Genomic DNA, 21708 nt, shown 5'->3' with positions numbered 1-21708 from the left:
TAAGATGGCTAAATAATGTATTTTGGAAATCACCAAACTTACTATGTTGTGGCTCCAATCCTAATGATATGAAGGCACGTTTAAGCCCCATAATGAATTAAGTGACTAGAACAAGTAAAATTAAACCAAAGCTCATTATTTACTATTAATGATCATAAATAAAAGTTGGATTACAAGCGCACAATAAAAAGAATATAAAAGGTACAGGTTGTCCTCAAATAACACAGCTTCAAACAACATGAGGGTGATGAGAGATGACCTTTACTCTGGAAACACAAAAATGTTTCCGGGTTAAAGGTCATTTCCCATCACCCTCAGGGGGAACTGTTTCTTCATATCGGATAACCAAGGTTGCATCTGCAATCCAACGTTTTCATGGCTCCTAAGTGTGCTAACACCAATTCTAAAGGCAATGTAGCTAAAAGCAGAAAATCTATTAATTTGAGTGTTAAATTAGACACAAGCTCTCCATTTGATTGTGAGAGAAATGTATATAGAGGTCTCAACGTGTCTGCAATGCCCAACATTCAGAGACTCTTAAATCCAATTGGCTGTCAGCTTCAGTCAGTGAAGAACATTCACAAACCACTGAACCATTGTACTCAAAAGATTTAACTACCCCTCTGATGGGGTATGGGTATACAGAAGTTCCTGGTATGGTTGGAAAGCTGATAATCTAAGCTTTTCAATTACCCACCACTTCAAGCTACACACCCCTCAGCTGACAGAGTAATAAACACAAAAGCAAACATATGCACATTAGCCCTTTAAACTGAGAAGTATCCTGAGTGCACAGTGCTGCAGCTCAGGCTAAGAAGGCCATACATTCAAAAGTAAAACTCTTTAAAAAGCTCAGTGTCTCTAGTTTCATATAAACCACAAACTGAATATTTTGTGGTTTTTGAGATATCAACTTTAGTACTCAGATCGCCGGAGATCTGACAAAAAAAATTTGATTGTAAAAAGTGAAACAATGTATTTTTATATTAACTTTGTGTTGCTGTTATGTACTTGTTTGAAATTCTGGGAACATAAGCCGGGTGTTTAAACATGGGTTTCTATGGGAATATGTGTTTCCAATAATGCAATTTCCAGGAACGTAACTACCGCGTTGTTTGAGGATTACACAACTTGATGACAACACTTACTGTCCTATCCCCTACAACAACAATGGCCCACTTCATCAATAATTATTCATTTTGAGATTGCCTCCAGGAAAGAGCCGGTCTTCAGCTCAGTCCCACCCACAAGTTCGACTGAAGCATGTATATGGGACTGAAACCCACATATTGAATGGAATGAGATCTGGAAAGGTTATGGGTAATGGAACTAATGGAAGTAATTTAACACTCTAGGACGGAAACTATAGTTCAGTGGTATAATGTTAATATTATATAAATACAAATGGCTAAACACAAATACTAAAATCAAACTCTCCACCTACACCACAACATGGTGAGCACAACAATTATCTAATGTATACACATCCTAATAACTTATCTACTGACTTCTTTACAACCATGCAATTATTTTAATAGTGAAGGCCAATGGTAAGAAGTGATGAGCTTTTATATTACAGTAAGCAGCGACTGAAAGGAAGGAATAGCATTTCTTTGAATAGTCAGTACAGCACACTTATGCTGCTTCCCTGGAAGGAGGATTCAATATTATAATCGTCCCATGTAGTGCCTGGAAACACATCAAAGGAGAGGAATCCTAGTGGGTGTTTCATGAGAACCACTTTAAACACTTTATTCATCATTATCCTAAAATGCAACATTTCAGGTGATTGGTTTTAAACAAGCTGCCTTAAGATAGATTCAAGAAACCCATAACACACAGCAAGCTTTCTGATTTAGGCTCATTTTATCCCCCAACATGAGGTACAATCTCCAACTGATAAAATGGATAAAAGTTTCTTGTAGCCAAAATAACTTTCCTTAACTAGAGTTTGTATCCTAATTGTATATTCAAGACGCCATGATAATATCCATGTGTGATTTAACTTGGATACAAGCTAGATAGAATAAACCGGGGGACCGGGTGTGAACTGTTACCATAAACTGATGAAATTAAGACAGTACTAAAATGAGTACTGTAATTAATCTCATTCATAACTTCTGATACTGTGTAACTTAATCAGCATCTTAACGAAGTGCTTGTAATGCTGTTAAACCTAATGACCTGTTACACCAGCTCTTTTAATATACGTCAGCTCCATTTAGATGATTACAGGACAAGATCGTCAAACGGATATAAAACACTTCATCAGTTCAAAAGTACATGATCAATATATGTCAAGACACTGCCAATATTAAGAAGTTCTCCATAATCCATTTGTATTTCAAGTCAACAAATACATTTTAAACATAATTACAAAATGATAGTGTCTGCCTTTTTATTACTTTTCCATGTGAGAGAGATGCAATTGGAATATGCACTGCTCCTTTAAATCTGGGTAATACAGTGTTTATAATGCATTATATTTGACCTGGAAACCTTTTTGTAAACGTTAGATCGAGTGTGGTGAACAATTGATGTCACATATCTGTAGTTTCTGGGTGTCTTTTTACTATTCACTATTTTATTTGTATGATTCTGGGCTTGCTCTATTCAGACCTGAAGTCACAGCTGCTGAGCAATAAAGCAACAACCCTGTGAATCCTGCTTGTTTTTTGTCTTGATGAGGAAGCCTGCCTTGAGAGGAATGCATGTAGACACACACACACACACACACACACACACACACAGATAGCAGTGCACAATACGGATACCCAAGGGTTACACATGAACACATTTTTCATAGCCTGTTGCTGACAAGACGGCATCTTGTGAACGTCTGGGTTAGATAACTTCTCTGTGTATTTATGCAAGCTTATTCCTTAAATGACTGCAGCTTGAGTTTATCCAACAGAGAAATCAACATGGTTTAACAAGGAGGCAGACAACAGAAGAATATCCTACAACCTCCTTTATTGTAAGCACACAACCTAATGAATGTCAGTCTACACTGTTCATTATCAAGGACAGCCATGATAAACAAACAGAAACAACTTAAACGTACAGAGGCATGACATTTCTTGTGTACATGTGATCTACAAACAGATTAATTCCACATATAATCAAGACCCTTTTCCCATTTTTTACAGGTACCAAAAAGTGCACAGATAGATTGTGAGGAATTGTTTGCATTCAATGTAAAGAAATATTACTGTAATATAAATAAATAAATAAAATCACATTGGTTCTACTGTAACTTAAAACAGACTTTCATAAAAGCAATACGTCTTTAAAACACTATTAGAATTCCAACTGCTTGTAGCTTGCAATACATTTTTAGGGAAATCTTAAGTGGCAGTCTGTTGAAACTTAATATAAATATACCAAAACAAATGAATTAAAACCTTTTCAAAAGTGTTTTACGTGTTTTCATCCAATCCTAACTTTATTTTTCTCTTTCAGCCTGGTTACATCTATTTTTATTTTTTTATGCTTTGTAGAGTTCAAACACTAAAGTTTTCTGAATGTTTTGGTGCTTTGTTTCAAGAATTTGAGTGGGTGAGTTTTGGCTATAAGTCATACATTACAACTTTTGTGATACGAGAAGCTTCATACAGAGGTTTGCTTCTCTCTCTCTCTCTCTCTCTGGCCTGTATACATGGATGAAGAGAGATGTCTGTCTCCAGGTAATTTTTTTGTTATTTTTGTTTGGACTAAGATAAGGATCGAAAAGTATTGTAATGAAATGTGTAACAGCAGAAAGTTTGAAAGTTTGTGCCTTCACATTGGTGTGGCCTACTTTCTAAATTAAATCCACATCCCCAGACAGAAACTGTCGGTTTGCCAACACTGACAGATCCTCCCAGAGGGAGTGAGTGACTCACCCGAGACTTGAGACTCTGGAACACTTTTCACTCTTCCCTTCAGTAATTTATTGTGTAGGATAAACTGCAGATTAGTTCACATTATTTCAATTCCCTGTACTTGGCATTTCATTAGTGTACTATACAGAAGGTAGTGAATGTATCAGAAAGCTTATTTAGTTTAAGTAATGTAGGGAACTTTGTATGATCCACACAGTTCTTTGAAGGTAGAGCTTGGATAAATGTAGATAAAGTCTCCAATTACATGGAGTTTTGAAGTGGATTGTGATAAGGCTGACCTATCTATTAATATAATCTACCAAGTGTCATAGACTAATTAGAAGCACCTTTTAGGCAAAGAATCACATCCACATAAAGTATGATCTGGGCCTCTTACCGCGCAGCGGCACTCCTTTCAATAATCCAGGCTCTTAATCTGTAGGTACAATGCAAATTGTGTCTATACACTCTTTATTTAATGAGAAATAGCACTACTCAAGTTAGAGTGAATTGTCATTACACAGTGCAGAAGTAGCTGGATGCCATTAAGATTTCCAGCTGCTCATAACAAGAGGATTCCATTAGCGGTGAGTTTCCTGTGATAAACAAACAATATTTCACCACTGGAAAGCAATGCGCTGCCAAAATAAAAACCATGAAACATGAACAAAAATAAAAACAAAATATAAAAACCCTAGGGCTTGGCCACATTATGAACTACATTAGTATAGGTAAGCCACAACTGCTCAATCTGATTCTCATTCTGTTATATATTTTTTTTTTTGTCATTACCTCATGATAAGAAATCAAGGAAACAAAAGAGGATTTGTTAGCTCTGATAATATTCCTAGGAAACAGAGAGAGGGAAAGACTATCTGTACAGAAAGGGTTCTAATGTGTGACGCATCTTGCTATTTAAAGAGGGGTCAACTGGAAATATGTTTTCCTGCCTTTCTAATTATTTACCCAGTTTTGTCAACAGGTGGTGGAGTATGTATTTTCCAATGTGTTCATTTCAACAGCCCTGCTCACATGTATACCATTTAGCATGCCCTGAATGACAGCAGAGCTTCAAGGAATACCCTTCACAGTGGTTCATGCACTGGCTCAATTTCTAGAGGTAAACGTATGAAATTCAGCAAAACAGTTCAGGTGAATGAAGGTTCATTTTGATGTTACGAAAAATAAATGATGGATAGGAATTATAAGTATCTAATTTCCCATTGAATGAAACTATTCTCCTTGAACGAGTACTTACTTCAATGTGTTGAGGCCCCTGGTGCCACACCCTTATACTTAAAGAACACTTAAGTGGGAAAACAAAAGGAGAAATGAACATAAGTTGCTTTATTCAGTTGCCCACTACATATTAGGCCTATATGTTTGAAAAGGGCTGCCATGTGTAATTATAGATCAGTTGAGAAGCATATAGAGGGAATCGCATGAATGCACAGAAAGTATTCTGTTCATAGTTAATAATATCCACAACAATTCAAATTATTGACTACCCCACAAAATGATAAATAAGTGGATACGGAACTGTCAATGGATCAAACTTTGAGGTATGTATGTTAAATGCCTGGAGGACTAACTATAATAAACACTTGGACACAATTTCAATGTGTACTTAAAGATGTCAAATATCAAATATGCATTAAAACTTTGTTCAAGTTTCACATTAATCTATAACCCTAATGATTTCTCAATGTGTGTTCTTCTAAAGACTGTCAAACAGCATAAAGCTACAACTACCATACAGCAAATCAGCCTACAGACAGTTTACCAGGACTGAACCTTGACACACAATGGTCTCATAAAAGACAGTTTATAACTATGAGTGGATTGGCATGTTACCTATATATTTCAATTACAGCAGGGAATCTCTTCCGTTTCAGGTCTAGGCCTATACTATACACTTACAAAGTGAATGGCTAGACAAATCGATGTTGTGTCCTCAAGCCACACTTCATAACTTTTTTTGTTTTTAAAGCCAGTATTTTCACCTTCAAACAACCTTTAGGGTACAGTATATTCAATGATGTTTCATTTTGGTTCAAACAAATACAAGCCTTCTCAAGAGAAGCCAGTTCAAGGGATAAATGAGACCATTACATCTGGCAAGACCAAGACATTCTGTAAGAATCTCTCTTGCTTTCCATCATGTCAAACTGAAATACAAATCAAGATATTTTCTGCTCCTTAGTATATATAGTATATAGTAGTTGAAGGTGAATACTAGTAAGATATATGAATTACTGAGACCTTGATTTCTTAGGGAAGAGTACAGTATACTGCCATAGCAAAACATTTAGGCCTAATTCTTATCAAACAGGAAGGGTTTTTCTACAGGCTACACACCCTCTGTATTCAAGTAAGCCAAGCGGAAATGACACAAGCATTCTCAGACTCATCTCTTTTCAGTGGTGTTGTCAGCAAAAGCATCTCAAAGGTAAGTTTGAATATGGAGAGGTTAAGCAACAGCTCGACGCCTTCCTGGATGATTTGCAGTTACAGTCACATCATCCTCTGGGAATGTTTCCATGAGGTTGAGCGCTGTTGTAATTTGAAATACTAAAGGTCTTTCCCAATCTGTCAGTGACCTATGCTAAATATATCATTTTTTGGCTGCTGGAAAAATGGTTGGTTTGACATGATGGTATTTCAGAAATGTGTACGTTCTCTCATATTAGGAAGAGATAAGGACAAAAAATACTTCCGCTAAAATGTAATAATTCCCTTGTTAAGAAAAGGGATTTGGGCTCACAGTTTGAAAGTAGAATAAATACGTATTATTGTCTTAGTTGAGAACCAGGTCCATTATAAGGGAAAAATTAATTTTATTTAAAGTGGTAAAATCTGCTTTTACAAAGTAAGTCTGATTTTGCAGCAAAAAAAAAAAACCTTACAATTTATGTACAACACAAATTAATACAAATCAATTAAAAAGACAAAAACTAAAGCAACACTTTGATAACATTCTTTGCCAGTGTTTTTTATTACAATGAAGTAAAAAAAGCCTGGGTGTCTATGTAATGTTTTCTGTGCTCCGTTTGTGGACACATAGCTCAGTACTTGTGTCTTGAATACTAAGGAGCCTGTTAAAATCAAATATACACAACAATAGAAAATACAGACAGAAATTTTACTCATTTACAGGATCAAGAAAATATGCTTGATGAAAGGTATATTCTGATGCTATGTTTTGCAATCAATGATATGTTGGCTTTAGATCCGAAAACTACCATTGTACAATAAAACTTACATTGCTGTGGCTGGACTGACGAGGATCAGAGTGCTTTTCAGATTAGCCAGCTTCATATCACACGATCTTCATGCAAAATATTAAACTGAGCTTACTCTGTGCAGTGTTCTTAAAACTTCATTTAAAAAATGTAGAATCAGACAGTCCCAATTTCAGGGAAAGCAGAAACATTGCGGATGGATGTAGCCTAGTCATGTTTTTAAGGCCAAACCTTGTCCTGACAATTAAATACAAAATATTTTGAAATATAATTCAAAGGTTAATTTCACCTCAAATGATTCACATAATTAGATCACTTTAAACATTTAGAGTTTTCTATTGAAAAAAGTAGTTACCTAAATAGCCTATACTTTGGTGGAAGCAATGCTGAAATACAGTCTTGTGATTTCCCCATTATATTTAAGTTTCTCATTATTATTTTAGTTTCTCCTACAAATGTTCTTAAAATCATGTCAGAAAAAAATCAGTCTGCTCCTCATAATAAACTCAAATACAAATGACATGTAAAATCTTAATGTTGCCAAACATACAAGTTTGCATCAATAGCAACAAATACCCTTCAGACGAGATGAAAACGAAAAAACAAAGTAAATCCACTGAGACTATCTGCATATGCAAAGCAAATGTGCATGAAGATATAAGCAGCTTGAACTGGTCATTGTGGATATTGCCTCTTGTGGAATATTACAGCACTGCACAAAATGGGCAGTTATGATTTGCATAGCTGCCACAGCAGGTTGCAGTATAGGGTACAGGAAATACAACTACAGGTTTTCTTTATTTGCTTATGGCTTACTTTCATTTCATTTCCTATCTTCAACCTCAGAACCAAGTTGGTGCAGTTAATTGTACTGAAAAGGGCCTGAAGTGTTGTTAAGCACTGCAGGTTAAACCTTTGGTGAATTCTGGATTTCAGATGTATTATTATAATACATATGGATGTCCCTTATACATCAGTAAAATAGTAGAGTGCAAACAGCAAAAGCAAAGTAGAGTACTGCACTTTGCTGCAAGCAAAACAAAAGACCCTTAAAATGGATATATGCCAAGACACAGGCATGCTGATCTCTGACACAAACTTCTAAAGAGGAAATTATAAAAGAACACAAGAATGGTAAGAAACAGAGGCCTTTGGCCCTTCAACATCAGAAGCTTGAAACAGAACAAGAGAATCCCATTTCACAGAATTGCGTGGTAGAGTGCCCTTTGAAATGCGTCGGTTTGCATGTCAGTGACATCCACTTCCAATGTCATACTTTCTCGACATCAGTGTGTATCATACGCAGATAGTTTGATAAATAGAAAAACAGAATAGTACCGTATAAAAATAATTCACAACAGCACAACAAGCCTGTATGGACAAAGGACTTGTCTTTGTTACACAGCTGTTATAATTCAGCTTTACGGATTATTTTATTAAAGCGTGACCAAAACTTGCATGTCAGTGCAGCCAATGTTAAGTCTTGTGAACAATGTAATATATCCTCTAGTAAAGCTATTGACCTATAAAGTGTGGGATAAATGCAGGAACACTGCATTTTAATAACCACCTGATTGACAGGAGACCTGCTACAAAATCTTTCCATTGGTGGCATGTTAAATAAGAGGCCATTTGGGGATAGTGACAGACAGAGGGGAACTGTGTTCATTGTGTAATATTCAGCCTCCAATGTATTCGGAGAAAGTGTGGTAATCTTTCTCCTTATTGAGTCACTTAAGGCTGTTTTAAAGGAATGTTCAAACTCACACAACAAGAAAAGCCAGATATCCTACATACAATTAATTACAATTAAAGAATAAAAAACAAGTTTTCCCCCTTTTTTCATTCTTCTGATTGACACAGATGGCTGTTTGCCTTAAAGCTCACATCTCAGTTTCTGCATTCATTCTATTTTTTGTGGAGAAATTACACTAGTATTTAGATTTTAATAATAAACTAAATATAGTAGTACTGGTAGTACTGTAGTACTAGTAATGGACATAATAACATGATTTTAAGGAGATGGATGACCATATAGTTGGTTGCATTTTTATTAAGCCTTTATTTTAGACTACACTGCATCTACAGTACACACAGATTGTCAGCTTAAAGCAAACATTAAATCTGGAGTACTGTAACGAAAGACAAAATAAAACAATATTTAGCATGCATGCTATTAGGAAATAGCCATCTGCTCTGGACTTTACATAAATTTGACTTCCAAAATCATCTGCCTAAATTTCTAATATCTAGTTTAAAAAACAAGCTTTGCTGACTTTGCTGAGATATTCAGTTAGGTAGTCATGTATCATAAGACTGAGTATAAACAATTATTACTGCACAATGTAGACATCTTTGACCATAGACGATAACCTTTCTATTGTAAAAGGCAGTTACCTGTTACAATGTTTTCAACTGATTATTAATAAGACTTTTGTATAAATAGGAGAATTAAGAGGATTAAAAGAAGGCTGTCTATCCAAATGGCATTATATGAATGCTCAGCTGTTATGTGAATAAATACATATCTCCATGCGGCCTCAGAGCTAAAACTGCATGAACAGTGACTGCATATTGAAACTGTATGGTTCAGTGATAGGACAGCAGACAGTCTCATGTTTCAAAAGACACTAGCCTTAGATTGTTATTATAAACATGCCTCAAAAATGTCCATTAATAAGCCATAGTCCTTTCAAATCTCCAAAACTGATAGACACCCTTGAAATTAATTTAACAAAAGTTTCCATGTCTGTCTTTTGTTACAGATACACTTTGCTAGTTGAAATATTTGTGTATAATACAGAGAATACTCTCGTACCTGCCATTTTTAAAGCTTTGATTGTACAATGTACATTGTCAATGTAAAACTTTAAGCAAGCAAGGGAAAGTGTATTTCCCTTTTTTCACTTTAGTGAAAGTTTTGAAAGACGCCCAGTATATCTTCACAATTCAAAATGCATGTGCACAATAGGATCACTAAGCAAAGAGGCTGGATTAGTAATACCAATGACAGAGCACACTGCACAGTGGGAAAGGCACAGAACAATTAAAATAATAGTGTCTGGAATGCGGTTTGGTAAAATACACCAAGGAAATAAAGATATATCTGTGACTGCTGATCATTGATAATGTAATACACGTACAAACTTAGACCATCTTGAGAAAGTTCTAAGATGTCATTTGCCATCTTAACTTAGTGAGCACATGATCTCAATCAGGTTAGTTTCATGAGCTCAATCCTGCTCATGCTCATCTCTCGGTTCCCTGCATAGGGAGATCATACTACCAATCAACTTTCTGCATAACAAATATCATGTTATTTTGTTCCGTGTTACATCTTTATATGTTATTTCAGTAAGAAAAAACGTATATACAATTATGTGAAGCTGAATAAGAATAAGTGACAACAGAATGTATCAGCGTTACACAGCATGCATCCATGTGTTTCAAAGTAATGGTTACAATTTGTACCGAAATAAAGTCCTATATTTCAGGACCTGGTGCATCAGAAGCTACAAAACAGAAGTAAAAAGTCCCCATAGATAGCAGGCCTAGCAACCACCCTTAGATCTAACTAACTTTATTACAGTGCCCTGCAGATTTGAATTCTCACTTCCGAAATGTGAAGTGGACACTTCAACCACTAGACAACATTATCAACATTTCAGTGTGACTCGGAGAGACAACAACACTGCCTGCACAAGTTTCATCGCTTGTCTGTGGTATAGGCCTATTGCATTACATAAAGGCGCATTTTCAACTTTCCCTCTCATGGCAATCATAGAATGCCATTTTGTGTTTGTACAGAAAGGTAAAAATGCAATAGTGGAGTTGAAATTTCACAAGAAAAGTTAGGGAATTATGGGCACTGTGAAAAAGATCTGGAAAAATAGTTCACTACTTAGAAACTTGCATTTGCTTACACAAAACTATTCCCCATAGTGAATAATACTATTGGCCATTTAAAGGTGGAAGGATGAAGTTCAAGAGATTCAAAGAAGGGCATGTACATAGCTTGGCAGAGTGATTTGCTAGGCAAATTGGCATTGTACAATGCGCAGTAAAAAAAGTTTAAGTGATCAGCAAGATTATTTACATAAAGAAACTACAGTCTACGGTACACAGTGACACAGAGGTCGGATGGTTTTGGTGCTACACTGTGCACCATTCATACACTACAGATAACCTTAGAAGAGAAAAAAACATCTAACAATGTGTTTTAAAGCAATACTACGGGGCGTTTGGTTTGAAGTATTCTCTGTAGATTTAATGCTAAAATGCCCCTCTTGAGGTTTTAAAGAAGCATAATATTGGCAGTTTAAAAGGTTCGCGCTATTATATGTACACCTATTTATTTTCCTCTGCAATTACACAAACAAATCGGAACTCTTACTATTGTGCACAGGTTTAAATGACAAAGACTTGGACAATTACTTTTAGACCCTGTTTCTAAGAATCAGAAATTAATTCACAACCACTAATGACTTTGAGCAAGGTAGCAGAATGATATTCTTTGGGTCACACACGCACAACACTTTCCAAACATTTATAAAACTGTGGAGAGCGGGGATTCAATGAAACAACAATTGTATCTACCACCACAAACAAAATATATGTATATATTTGATTAAAGGCAGCTACTAGGTGTGAGGAGAGAAGGCTGGTGTTAACATTAGAATACGCCAAAACATCTATGAAAATGTTCTGGTGGCAACCACTTTTCACACTATCTGTATGTACTTTACTACCCCATACTCCTGGCTTCAACTTGTATTTTTATATTTCATCTTGAAACCTGAGTAGCTGAGATGCTTCATTTAACATCCAAAGTGTTAAACACTTTTTTATTTTTTCACCAGTTGAGTTCTGTATTATTTTTTAATATTTCTTTAGTAGGCTGTGCTGCTTTTGTATTTGTTTTTTAATAAAGTAATTAAAACAATAAAACTACCATGCTACCAGAAAGGTCGAAACAGTTACAGGCAAAAGATAATGTGACACGTCTTGCATATTTGGGCTTACTCCAAAGCTGAACCTCTCCTTAATGAAAGGGCAGTGTACATGAAAACAATTACTATTGACTATTAAGTTTAGGAGCAAGTCAAAAGGGAATCTTTGAAAAAGAGTTGATTACTCTGAGAGGATAAATACAACTGACCAAATGCCTTGTATATGTTAACCTCAACAGAAACTTTTGTTAGTGCTTTACTGAGAGATTTGCAGCAGCTTACTGTAACAACCATTTCATAGCTCCCATATTTTTTGGGAAAAACATTGTTTCAATAGCAAATGTTTAAATGTTGCTGCTGGGATTGTTTTCTGTAGTAAAATCAAAGCATCTGTGAATGAAATCGTGTTTTTATTGAAGTCCTACCTATACGTATGTTTACAGAGTAAGATGTTGATTCATTTTTTTCCCCCAGTTACAATATATGTGTTAGGCTTAAGGTATAGTAAAATATGCAGCTGTATAAATGGGTACAAATGTAAGTCACCCTGGATAAGGGTGTCTGCTAAGTGACAATAATGTAATGTAATGTAATGTCTTGTAGAACTTAAAAGGTACATGGAATGATGCAATGTAAGATTAATTTAGTATATAACATGGAAATGCTAGATTTATAATATATATTTTTTAATAATGCTCTGTAGTTTATAACAGAGCCAGCTTTTTAAATTGATGCAAGGCCTGTAAGCTGTGATTTAGTCCGAAATTATTGATTCTACCACAATGTATTTTATAGTGTACAGCTCACAACACAAACAAACTCAATAAAAAGTATAGTCAGTCTTTCCTGGAATTGCACGTGAGCAGCATCCAAAAACCATAGCAGTTTGAAGCATAATATTAACTAGCAAATCACCTGACAGACAATCTATAGACAAAATCTTATAACAAAAACAACAGTATGGTAACACACCCATCAATGTAGGTTGCAAAATCGAATTACACTTGAAAGGACTTCAATTCGAATGGCAGAATATAAACAGAAGCCAATCTGGAAACACATTAGTGTTTAAAATTGTGTAATAAGAATTAGATGGACTTGTTTACTGTTTAAAATCATGCATTCAATAAGGTATGCCCACAAAAAGCCTGTCTGCTTTAATTAAAAGTTGCAGTCTGAGTCTGGTAAATTAGTTAGTTTGGTTACCTCAGTTCAACAACCAATGCTATAGTTAAAGCACTGACTTACTTGTCAATTCTAGTTTCCAAGCAAGCAACATCCAAATGTCCTTCAGCTATCAACTTAATTATTCATTTGGCCACAGGCTACAGTAAAGAAAGGCCTGCAGGACTTGCAGTCCGTTATCACAGACATACTATAGCCCCATTCACAATGAAACCCCGGCAAAATGCAGGTAACGTTTGCCTGCTTTTTTCCTGTTGCACCCCCATTCACACTGGCTTTGAATGCCGGAAAATGGCAGGATGTACCCATTCAACAGAGACTGCCGGCAAGAGCGCTGAAGCCTTGGAGGCGCTACAGAAGCCTGTGGATTCGGGAGAGGAGGCCCGACCGATAAAAGTGCGATCATTTCCCCGTTTTGCCAGTTTCCTTCCATTGTGTTTACTGGGCTATTGGTTCTAACCAGGGTGCCAGTTCGGTTCGGACTCACTACCAAGAACAAATAGTCAAGAAGGAAAGCAAACTATACATAAATTTTGGGTGCATATTCGCGCTATGACCAGTTCATCAGGTTGTGTATTTGTGGTGTGCTCACTGGACCCAGCGGTCACAGATCATTTTAACCCGTGAACTCAGTACGAGACTCGGCTCTTGGTTCATGGTCGTGTAATGAGAGGCATTGTGCAGGGTCTTGACACACTGCAGCAAAGTTAAATCAACTGAAATAAATGAGAAAAAAAGCATGACATGACATTGTGTGTATATCTCTACCAAAAGTCTGGTTGCGCATATCTGCAATTGATAGCTAGATCTTCTTTATTAAATTATCCCTAAATATAAGTGCAGCAATTTGGAGAATATAATATTAACATTATGGTTGTTGTTGTTGTAAATACTGTTGTAATTAACGTATTATCACACGATAGACTACCAGTATTAACTTGAATGTCTTGTAATTACCTCCTATTAAAATGTACATAACTTTGTACATACAACAATCTTCCTGTGATATATTAAGCCTTAAAGGAAGTCACACAGGATATTCTGCTATTTCCTAACAGTACAACAACAGTCTCAAGCAAAGTGAAATGGCACAAATTACAAAACATTACAATGTCATATGGTATGAAATGTACATGTAACTTGATACAGACAGGACTGTTGTAAACGTAGCTTGTAGTTATTACTGTTGTATAGGCCTACATGTACAATGTCTAACGTTGACATTGTCAATATCTTAAAGCAGGCTTTGGGATGCGGGAGGCTTACTTAGCAACAACATTGCTATGCTTTAGATATGCTATAAACTTGGGAGGCTAGATGATCTATAGTAACATTATAAACAGCTTATTGAAATCAAACATGATTAGTTACACTGCTCTGGTCTATGGCAGGTCACCAGCAGCCTGTCCCATGTATGCCTGCCCCAGGCTAGGTTTCCCTTCCTGGAGATTAAGGCAGTATATCAAACTCTTTACAAACGTTTACACCAGTGACTAACTGGTGTTACAGGTGCAAATTACATAATCAAGCATAGTACTTTGTAAGGATACCAACTAAGTTATTATTGTAGAAAATCACCAAGGAATCCGCAACCTTTCTATCAATCAAACCGCAAAACTTGGCTTCGCTACGAATCTTGTTGTGACCTCACCTTTGGCGGCTCTCGGCTGTCTCCGTGAGCAGCAAGGCATTATGGGAAACGTTCGCCAGAAAAGTCTGTATAGTCTGTCCCCTCCATTCATACAGACCCATTATTATTATTATTATTATTATTATTATTATTATTATTATTATTATTTATTTATTAGCAGACGCCCTTATCCACAAAATATGAGCAATACAAAGTGCAAAAATACAGTGCAGTATAAGGCATAATACATTTCACAAATTCCAATTTACACAATATATGAGGTCTTACATCCTGGACCATTGCCAAATAAATTTCGGCAATTAGACTAGGACCCTTGCTGGAAAATTGCTGGTATCAAAATGCCGGCAATAACCCATTCACACAGACCCTGCCGGCAATAACCCATTCACATAGACCCTGCCGGCAACAAAATGCCACCAAAAATCCGGCAATACTGCCTTTCTGCTTCAACATTATGGACATGCTGTACCTTTCAATAGAGCTCATATACTAAAGCATACTAGGATACTATACATATATCAGCAGTAAAACCCAAGTTATGTAATGTATTATACAATCTTTCTCTACATTACAAATTTCTGTCAGGTCCTCCCACACAGGAATTGGATCAGCGATAACAATCAGTGAGGACAATTCATATATCCATCTGAGAGCAATGGTATATTTATTATGTTTAGAGTACTCTTGTGATATGCAAGAAATGTTTTTCAGTATGAATCAGATCAGATTGAAAGGTCTAATGCCATTTACCCTGTCTGCTACAGGAAAAACAGGTTTCATGAAAAATCTAGAGAATTTTTCTCAAGCTACAAAGCCAAAAGTAAGAACTCTTCTTGTGCAAATACCTTCTTGAAACGAACATGTCTGGAATAAGGCAAATCATACAGTCATATCACTCCTCAGGTCCATTCTTCCTGCTATCATGCTGATATTATGATTCATTAAACTTTTAAAGAAGAAACTATAACTTATAAGATAGAAATGCAACCACATGTTCTGTCCTCTATGGCACTCTTGGACAGGATCTCCAAAAATACAAACAGGACTGAAGTAGGTGATTTACAAAGAGTTACAAAATAAATAAATAAATAAATAAATAAATAAATAAATAAATAATAAATACATCTAAAAACTATTCATACATTTTGTGATCTATTATACCAACTAAATATCTAGTGTTAACTATAAAGCACATTTCTGGCAACGGAGGAATGCAAGAGTTACATACTAATAATCAAAGAGTTAGCCTACTAAATTGTACAATTGAGTATATGATCAGTACTGTAAAATGTGTTCTGAACATGGCATAAACACAATCATGTTGTTTATACAATTATACTATATTTATACTTTTAATTAACAAGTAGAACATGGATTAACTTATGAGAGGAGCCCCAGTTACAATAAATAAAAATACACACTCACAAAGGAAATTATTGCTGAAGGTTTTACTTTAAAACAAACACGAGATGTGTAGGTTCCATCAGTTTATTAGACTTAGCTTTCTTTGTTTACACTTTTCTCCTGCAGCACAGAATAATCTGACATTTTATCAGCTGTTCAAACCTTGCCATCCTGCAGTCACATGACCAGCAACTCACTGAATTCCCCTATAATGGCCAGAAGCAAAATGAGTTTGAAAACATGCAGCTCAAATGAGAGCCAGGCCTACTCCAACAATTAGAATAGCATATGCAAGAAAACCCAATATGGGGAAACCCAACACCCAGTGAAGTTATCCTACCTATTGCAAAAATGGATTTGTAAAGACTCCACAAGCAAGTTCTCTTTGCATCATATGTAACAGATTCTCTTAAGAATTTAATTCTCATATGATAATGCACCAGCAATATTGTACAATGCCTTCAGGATACTCCTAAAATGCTCTATACACCATATTAAATGGACCTTGTTTGCAAATTAACCATGATTGTATTCAAATCAATGTTATTTTATACATTGCAGTGTAGTGTAGTCAGAGGGTCTGTCTTTGTTGTTTCACAGTATAGGCTACATTATGGTTTATTCTAAAACCACACATACATATAAAAGCAGGAGCTGATCCTTGTTTAGTTTAGAAATTATACAAAATGTACATGTCACACTAACCATAAAATTAAACATTAGAAAGTGAAGGGAACTATAATTGTGTGTGTGTGTGTATATATATATATATATATATATATATATATATATATATATATATACACAATCATTTTTTTTATTTTATACAAGAGATTATTTTGACTTTATATAGCTGTTGTTTTTGTCAATTTCTGAATATACATAACATTGCTCATACACACACACACACACATATATATATATATATTATATACACACACACCTATAAGTGGTACGGCATGACCAATAACAAGGCATGTATTGAGGGGATTATCACTAGTCAACCTTCTAAAACTTTTATAAACTGACATGTATCATTTAATGGAGGAGATACCTCACAAAAAGCACCGAATTGAATGAATTTGCACTTGCTGTATTCCAGTGTGTGGGGTTTTCTGTGCATGATGATTGAAACAAGCAACTGTATTTGTCATGGTAAATGTAAAAATGTAGTGAAATAATTGAAAATGCAGTGGATCTATATAACCTCACATATCTGGCAAATAAAATGTTGTCTTAATAAACATACATTTACAGAGAAGGTCTCAACTTAATAAGATTAGTTATTACACTATTAGATTACTGAAATCAGTGAAATATATGTGTGTGTGTGTGTGTGTGTGTTATATACATGCAAGACTAACTGTAGGAAAGCACTTTTCTAGGTACTCATTTTGAACATAAATCATGTAATGCAGGATGGGGTACAACTCTGTCATTAGGCACTATTAAGGTTGGAGACACATAGTTCTGATTAAGAAAGGAATGGGCGCACACACAATCTTGCTTATCCTGTCAAACTTTTTTTTGTAAAAATAAGGGCATCATCAAATGGGTGTTTGAACCATATGAATATGAGAACACCTACAACTTTGACTTACAATCTGTTCACTGCAAATCAAATTAGCATTTTAATTTAATAGATGTGCACAGATAATCGTACCAGACAGCTTCCTGGCAAAATTATGATTTGTCCATTTCTGATAAAAGCCTAACTGAATAGTTCAGTGATGAGAAAGCATTGTAAAAAATACATGCAGTTGATGACGGTGGCCACTCCAAGACCATGCAGTTTCCTTTGTAGCAGGTTTAACTCTTTCTGCAAGTTTTAATAATACCTGCACTGTCACCATTAATTCAGCAAATTAACTGAAACCCCTTCAGCTCCACGTTCTTACCCATAGTGAGGCAAGGGGCTCTCTATTGTTGCTGTGACATTTAGGACAATACATCTGTCTTGGTCATTAAACAAGAACAGACTAAATAATATAGACCATCAATAAAACTGTTCAGATATTTCAGGCCTGAATTTGCTGTGAAAACTCTAAGAGCCTACAAAGACTAATTACTACATTAATTACATCCACTCACACAATATGTGAGACATGTTTAACAAAGCAAAAAGCAATTTTCAAACATATTATTAGCTTGAGACTCGTTAACATCTTTGTTCTGCATTGAAATTCACACCCTTTTTTAAGTAATCAGGAAAACAGGGCATAATATTCCCAGATAAATAAGTTTTTTTGCATACAGTTTTCAGAAGTTACTCATGATTTCCTGCTATCTGTAACAATGCCATTTATTTATTCTAAATTATTTTAAGGTCTATTTAAATGTCACAGTATCAGCAGATGCTACTTCCAAAAATAGGGGTATTGAATTCCATAACACTTACATCTTCAGACAATATCACACAGAAAATGCTGCGGTTTTAAGTAGACTGATTTACTCATGAGTAAAACCAGCAGTTTTAATTCAATTCATTACATTTTATAGCTTTTCAAATTAAGAGTTTTTTTGGTGGAAGACATTAAAAAGATTAGCTGTAAGTATGTCATAGTAACTCCAATAAAAATATGTACTGTCACAACTCATTAGTAAATCCTTTACCAATCATAGAAAAAACAACAGGGTTGAACCCTAAACTGTCTGTAGACTAAATGTTGTTGACCAGTGGATACTTTTCTATTATGGTTTTACCTTCATCATAGTTAACACTGTAAAATAATAAGACATTCAGCTCAACTTCTCAGACTTGGATACATACATGCTATATACATGATATTGCAACCCTTTTTCTTTTGGACCATGAATGTTCTCTGATTTGGCTAGCCCTCATAGGTTGACCTTTGCAATGAACTGGTCAAGTCAAATAATCTTTTATAGACTACATAAAGCGGTGGCTAACACTTTGTAAACAGTTTTTACAAAACTCAAAACAGTAGGCTCTATGAGGGCAGACTGATAGGTATAAATATAACCGACTGTAAGCACAGATCTGGCACACATCATTTTCATCTTACTACCTGTGAGTAGAAGCAGAATGAATGAGTGTACAAAGTTTATTAAAATGCCCAGTCTTTATAAAATTAATAAAATGGCAGTGCACAAGGCTACACAATCCTTGATGAAGGGAAACAATTGCAATGACCTATATGTTTACACTTAAGTTGATTAAATATATCATATTCCACTGTTTGCATTCCTGACAAATATTAAACTTGAGACACCAAAGATCCACACTGTATTGATACAACCATTTGAATTAGAAACATACATGGTTGATGAGTTTATAAGATGAATAGCAGGTCACCAGATTTAGTTTCAGCTAAACGCATTAAGTGTTCATTCATGCTTACGCAAGAGTTTTCAGGCCATAGATGGTCTAATCCAAAACACTTAATCTTACAGAAAACTACCACTATAGGGTTCTTTTACAAATGTGATAGGAGATGTAACCCTTTAAGTATGTGTAAATGCTCACAATTATTTATAATGAATTAACATTTGTTTCTTGGATTTAGAGTTTTGTAAATACACATTTTGTGGCCAATACATTGTGACAGACACTTTAGTTCTGGGGATTACTTTATGTTATAGCAATGTGTTCCTAAGCCAAGCCAAACGCAGAGTCATGCCCTATTTGTTTGAGTGTCAGGAAAGAAACAAAATGAAAAATGAAGTGCTTCACCGTTCCCAGCCTATGCAAAACCAAACAAACCACCAAATACAAGCCCAGAGAAAGCAAATGAAACTGGGCTGTTTGATAACACCACACCCAGCCCACCAGTCCAGTTAGTGTAGTAGAGCTTAAAATTGCCACAGAAGAGAAACCTCGGTCATGTGACTGAAAGCAACGCATTCTTGAGGGGTGGTGCTGAGCAAAAAGCATACGCCGTGTTCTTGAAGCGCAGACGTCCGCAGCCCTGCGCAGATCTGCAGAATCCCCCCGCTCCCATTGGTGGAGCCGCGCAGAAGTGCGGAAAGCAGGGCTCCACAAACCCGACCCCAGTCCCGTCCGTCCAACAAAAGGATGTTCTTCAACAACAAGGAAACCGACTCCAGGAAAATGCCAATTCAAAGCAGCTTTCATTGCACTCCTGTCTAGGAACCGCTCGCCAGCTGATATGAACACGTTGGGCTTGTATGCACTGCTACTCGGTTTGTACATGTAAACAAAATAAAAGTGCATAATGTGTAACGCGGTTTCACGTCCGACAATAAGTAGTGGCTCAATGATGGGGGATGTTATGGGACTCTATTGCAGCTATACTTTATAAAAGATTGTGTTTTGAGATGTGTAATTGTACGTTTTGTATGCATGATAGTTGCATGTTCTTCTGTTACGAAACCACCACTAGCACTATATATCTTGGCGGAAGCGATACCTGGCTGCACATGTGGGTGGTTTCATGCGGCTGACCTGATCCACTTGGACAACCTGGGCCCGTGTCCCAGTGAAGAGCAGCCTCTCTCGGGTGCTTCTTTCTGTAGGGCTTTCATGCTAAGTTATAGAAGCGACGTGATCCTTTCCAACACGAATCACTTTTGGTTTGAAAGTGAAATGCGTCTCACAAGTGAATACATGATAAAAGTATACAGTAAACGACTCACCCAGCAAAAGCAATTTCAGCTCCCTCCGAGCATCCTTCTTGTCCCGGCGCAGCTGTCTCTCAATCTCCTGATTTATCCTTTGACATTCCCTGTCTTCAGCTGACAGGCAGCACCCCGCCATTATAGGAACAAAATTTTAAAAAGTCACTTACAAAGCCCGTCTGCTATATAGACTTAATAAGACCAATTCAAACGCAGAAGAAGGAAGCCCTCTGAGTGTAGTCACTCCTGGACCGAGCTTTCCCTTTTCAAATGAAAGCTTCACTTCACCACTGTGTCAACAACAATGGTTGTCTGCAGAAGTCCCAAGTTTCCAGTGAGGAGAACAAAACAAACAAACCAGGAAAAAATACTTTACAGGGATATAAAGTGTGTGTGTGTGTGTGTGTGTATATAGATATATATATATATATATAAAGTATCCCTTGTTGCTCCTGAGAACCAGAGTGACGTCTTTTTCTGTCCCTTTGATGTCTGTCACGTTGCAGGAGTGGACAGTCCAGACTCAGTTATTCAGGAGACAAGCGGACACCTCTGTCACTGGAGTGAATGGGCTGCTGCGTGTTGGCAAAGGCTCTATATCTTTCTTGGGGATTTTTTTTCCTGTTGGAGTTGAAGGGAGGCGGGGTTAGCCGCACTTTTTTCACTTGTGGGGTTGGGCAGACTATTGCAATGGCGATTGTTGTGGAATCAACTCTGGAGTACAGGATCCACTTCATGACGCTCCGCTGGAAACATCAAGATGCTGCTTTACTGCTTTAATGAACCTTATCTGACTCTTGAAGTGATATTACCTA

General features: G+C 36.2%; 1 protein-coding gene across 1 annotated transcript in view; it reads right to left on the bottom strand.

The window, feature by feature from the left end:
* The window catches only part of LOC136754893 (guanine nucleotide-binding protein subunit alpha-14), a 40290-nt gene extending 18836 nt beyond the window's left edge, over positions 1-21454 (bottom strand). Inside the window, exon 1 of the mRNA XM_066711110.1 lies at positions 20912-21454. Coding sequence (XP_066567207.1) covers positions 20912-21032 — 121 coding nt within the window. The 5' untranslated portion in view covers positions 21033-21454. The remainder of the gene's footprint in view (positions 1-20911) is intronic.
* Positions 21455-21708: the final 254 nt, after the last annotated feature.

This window comes from Amia ocellicauda, chromosome 8 (assembly GCF_036373705.1).
Source record: "Amia ocellicauda isolate fAmiCal2 chromosome 8, fAmiCal2.hap1, whole genome shotgun sequence".
Taxonomy (NCBI): Eukaryota; Metazoa; Chordata; class Actinopteri; order Amiiformes; family Amiidae; genus Amia; species Amia ocellicauda.
This window is presented reverse-complemented; position numbering and strand designations above follow the sequence as displayed.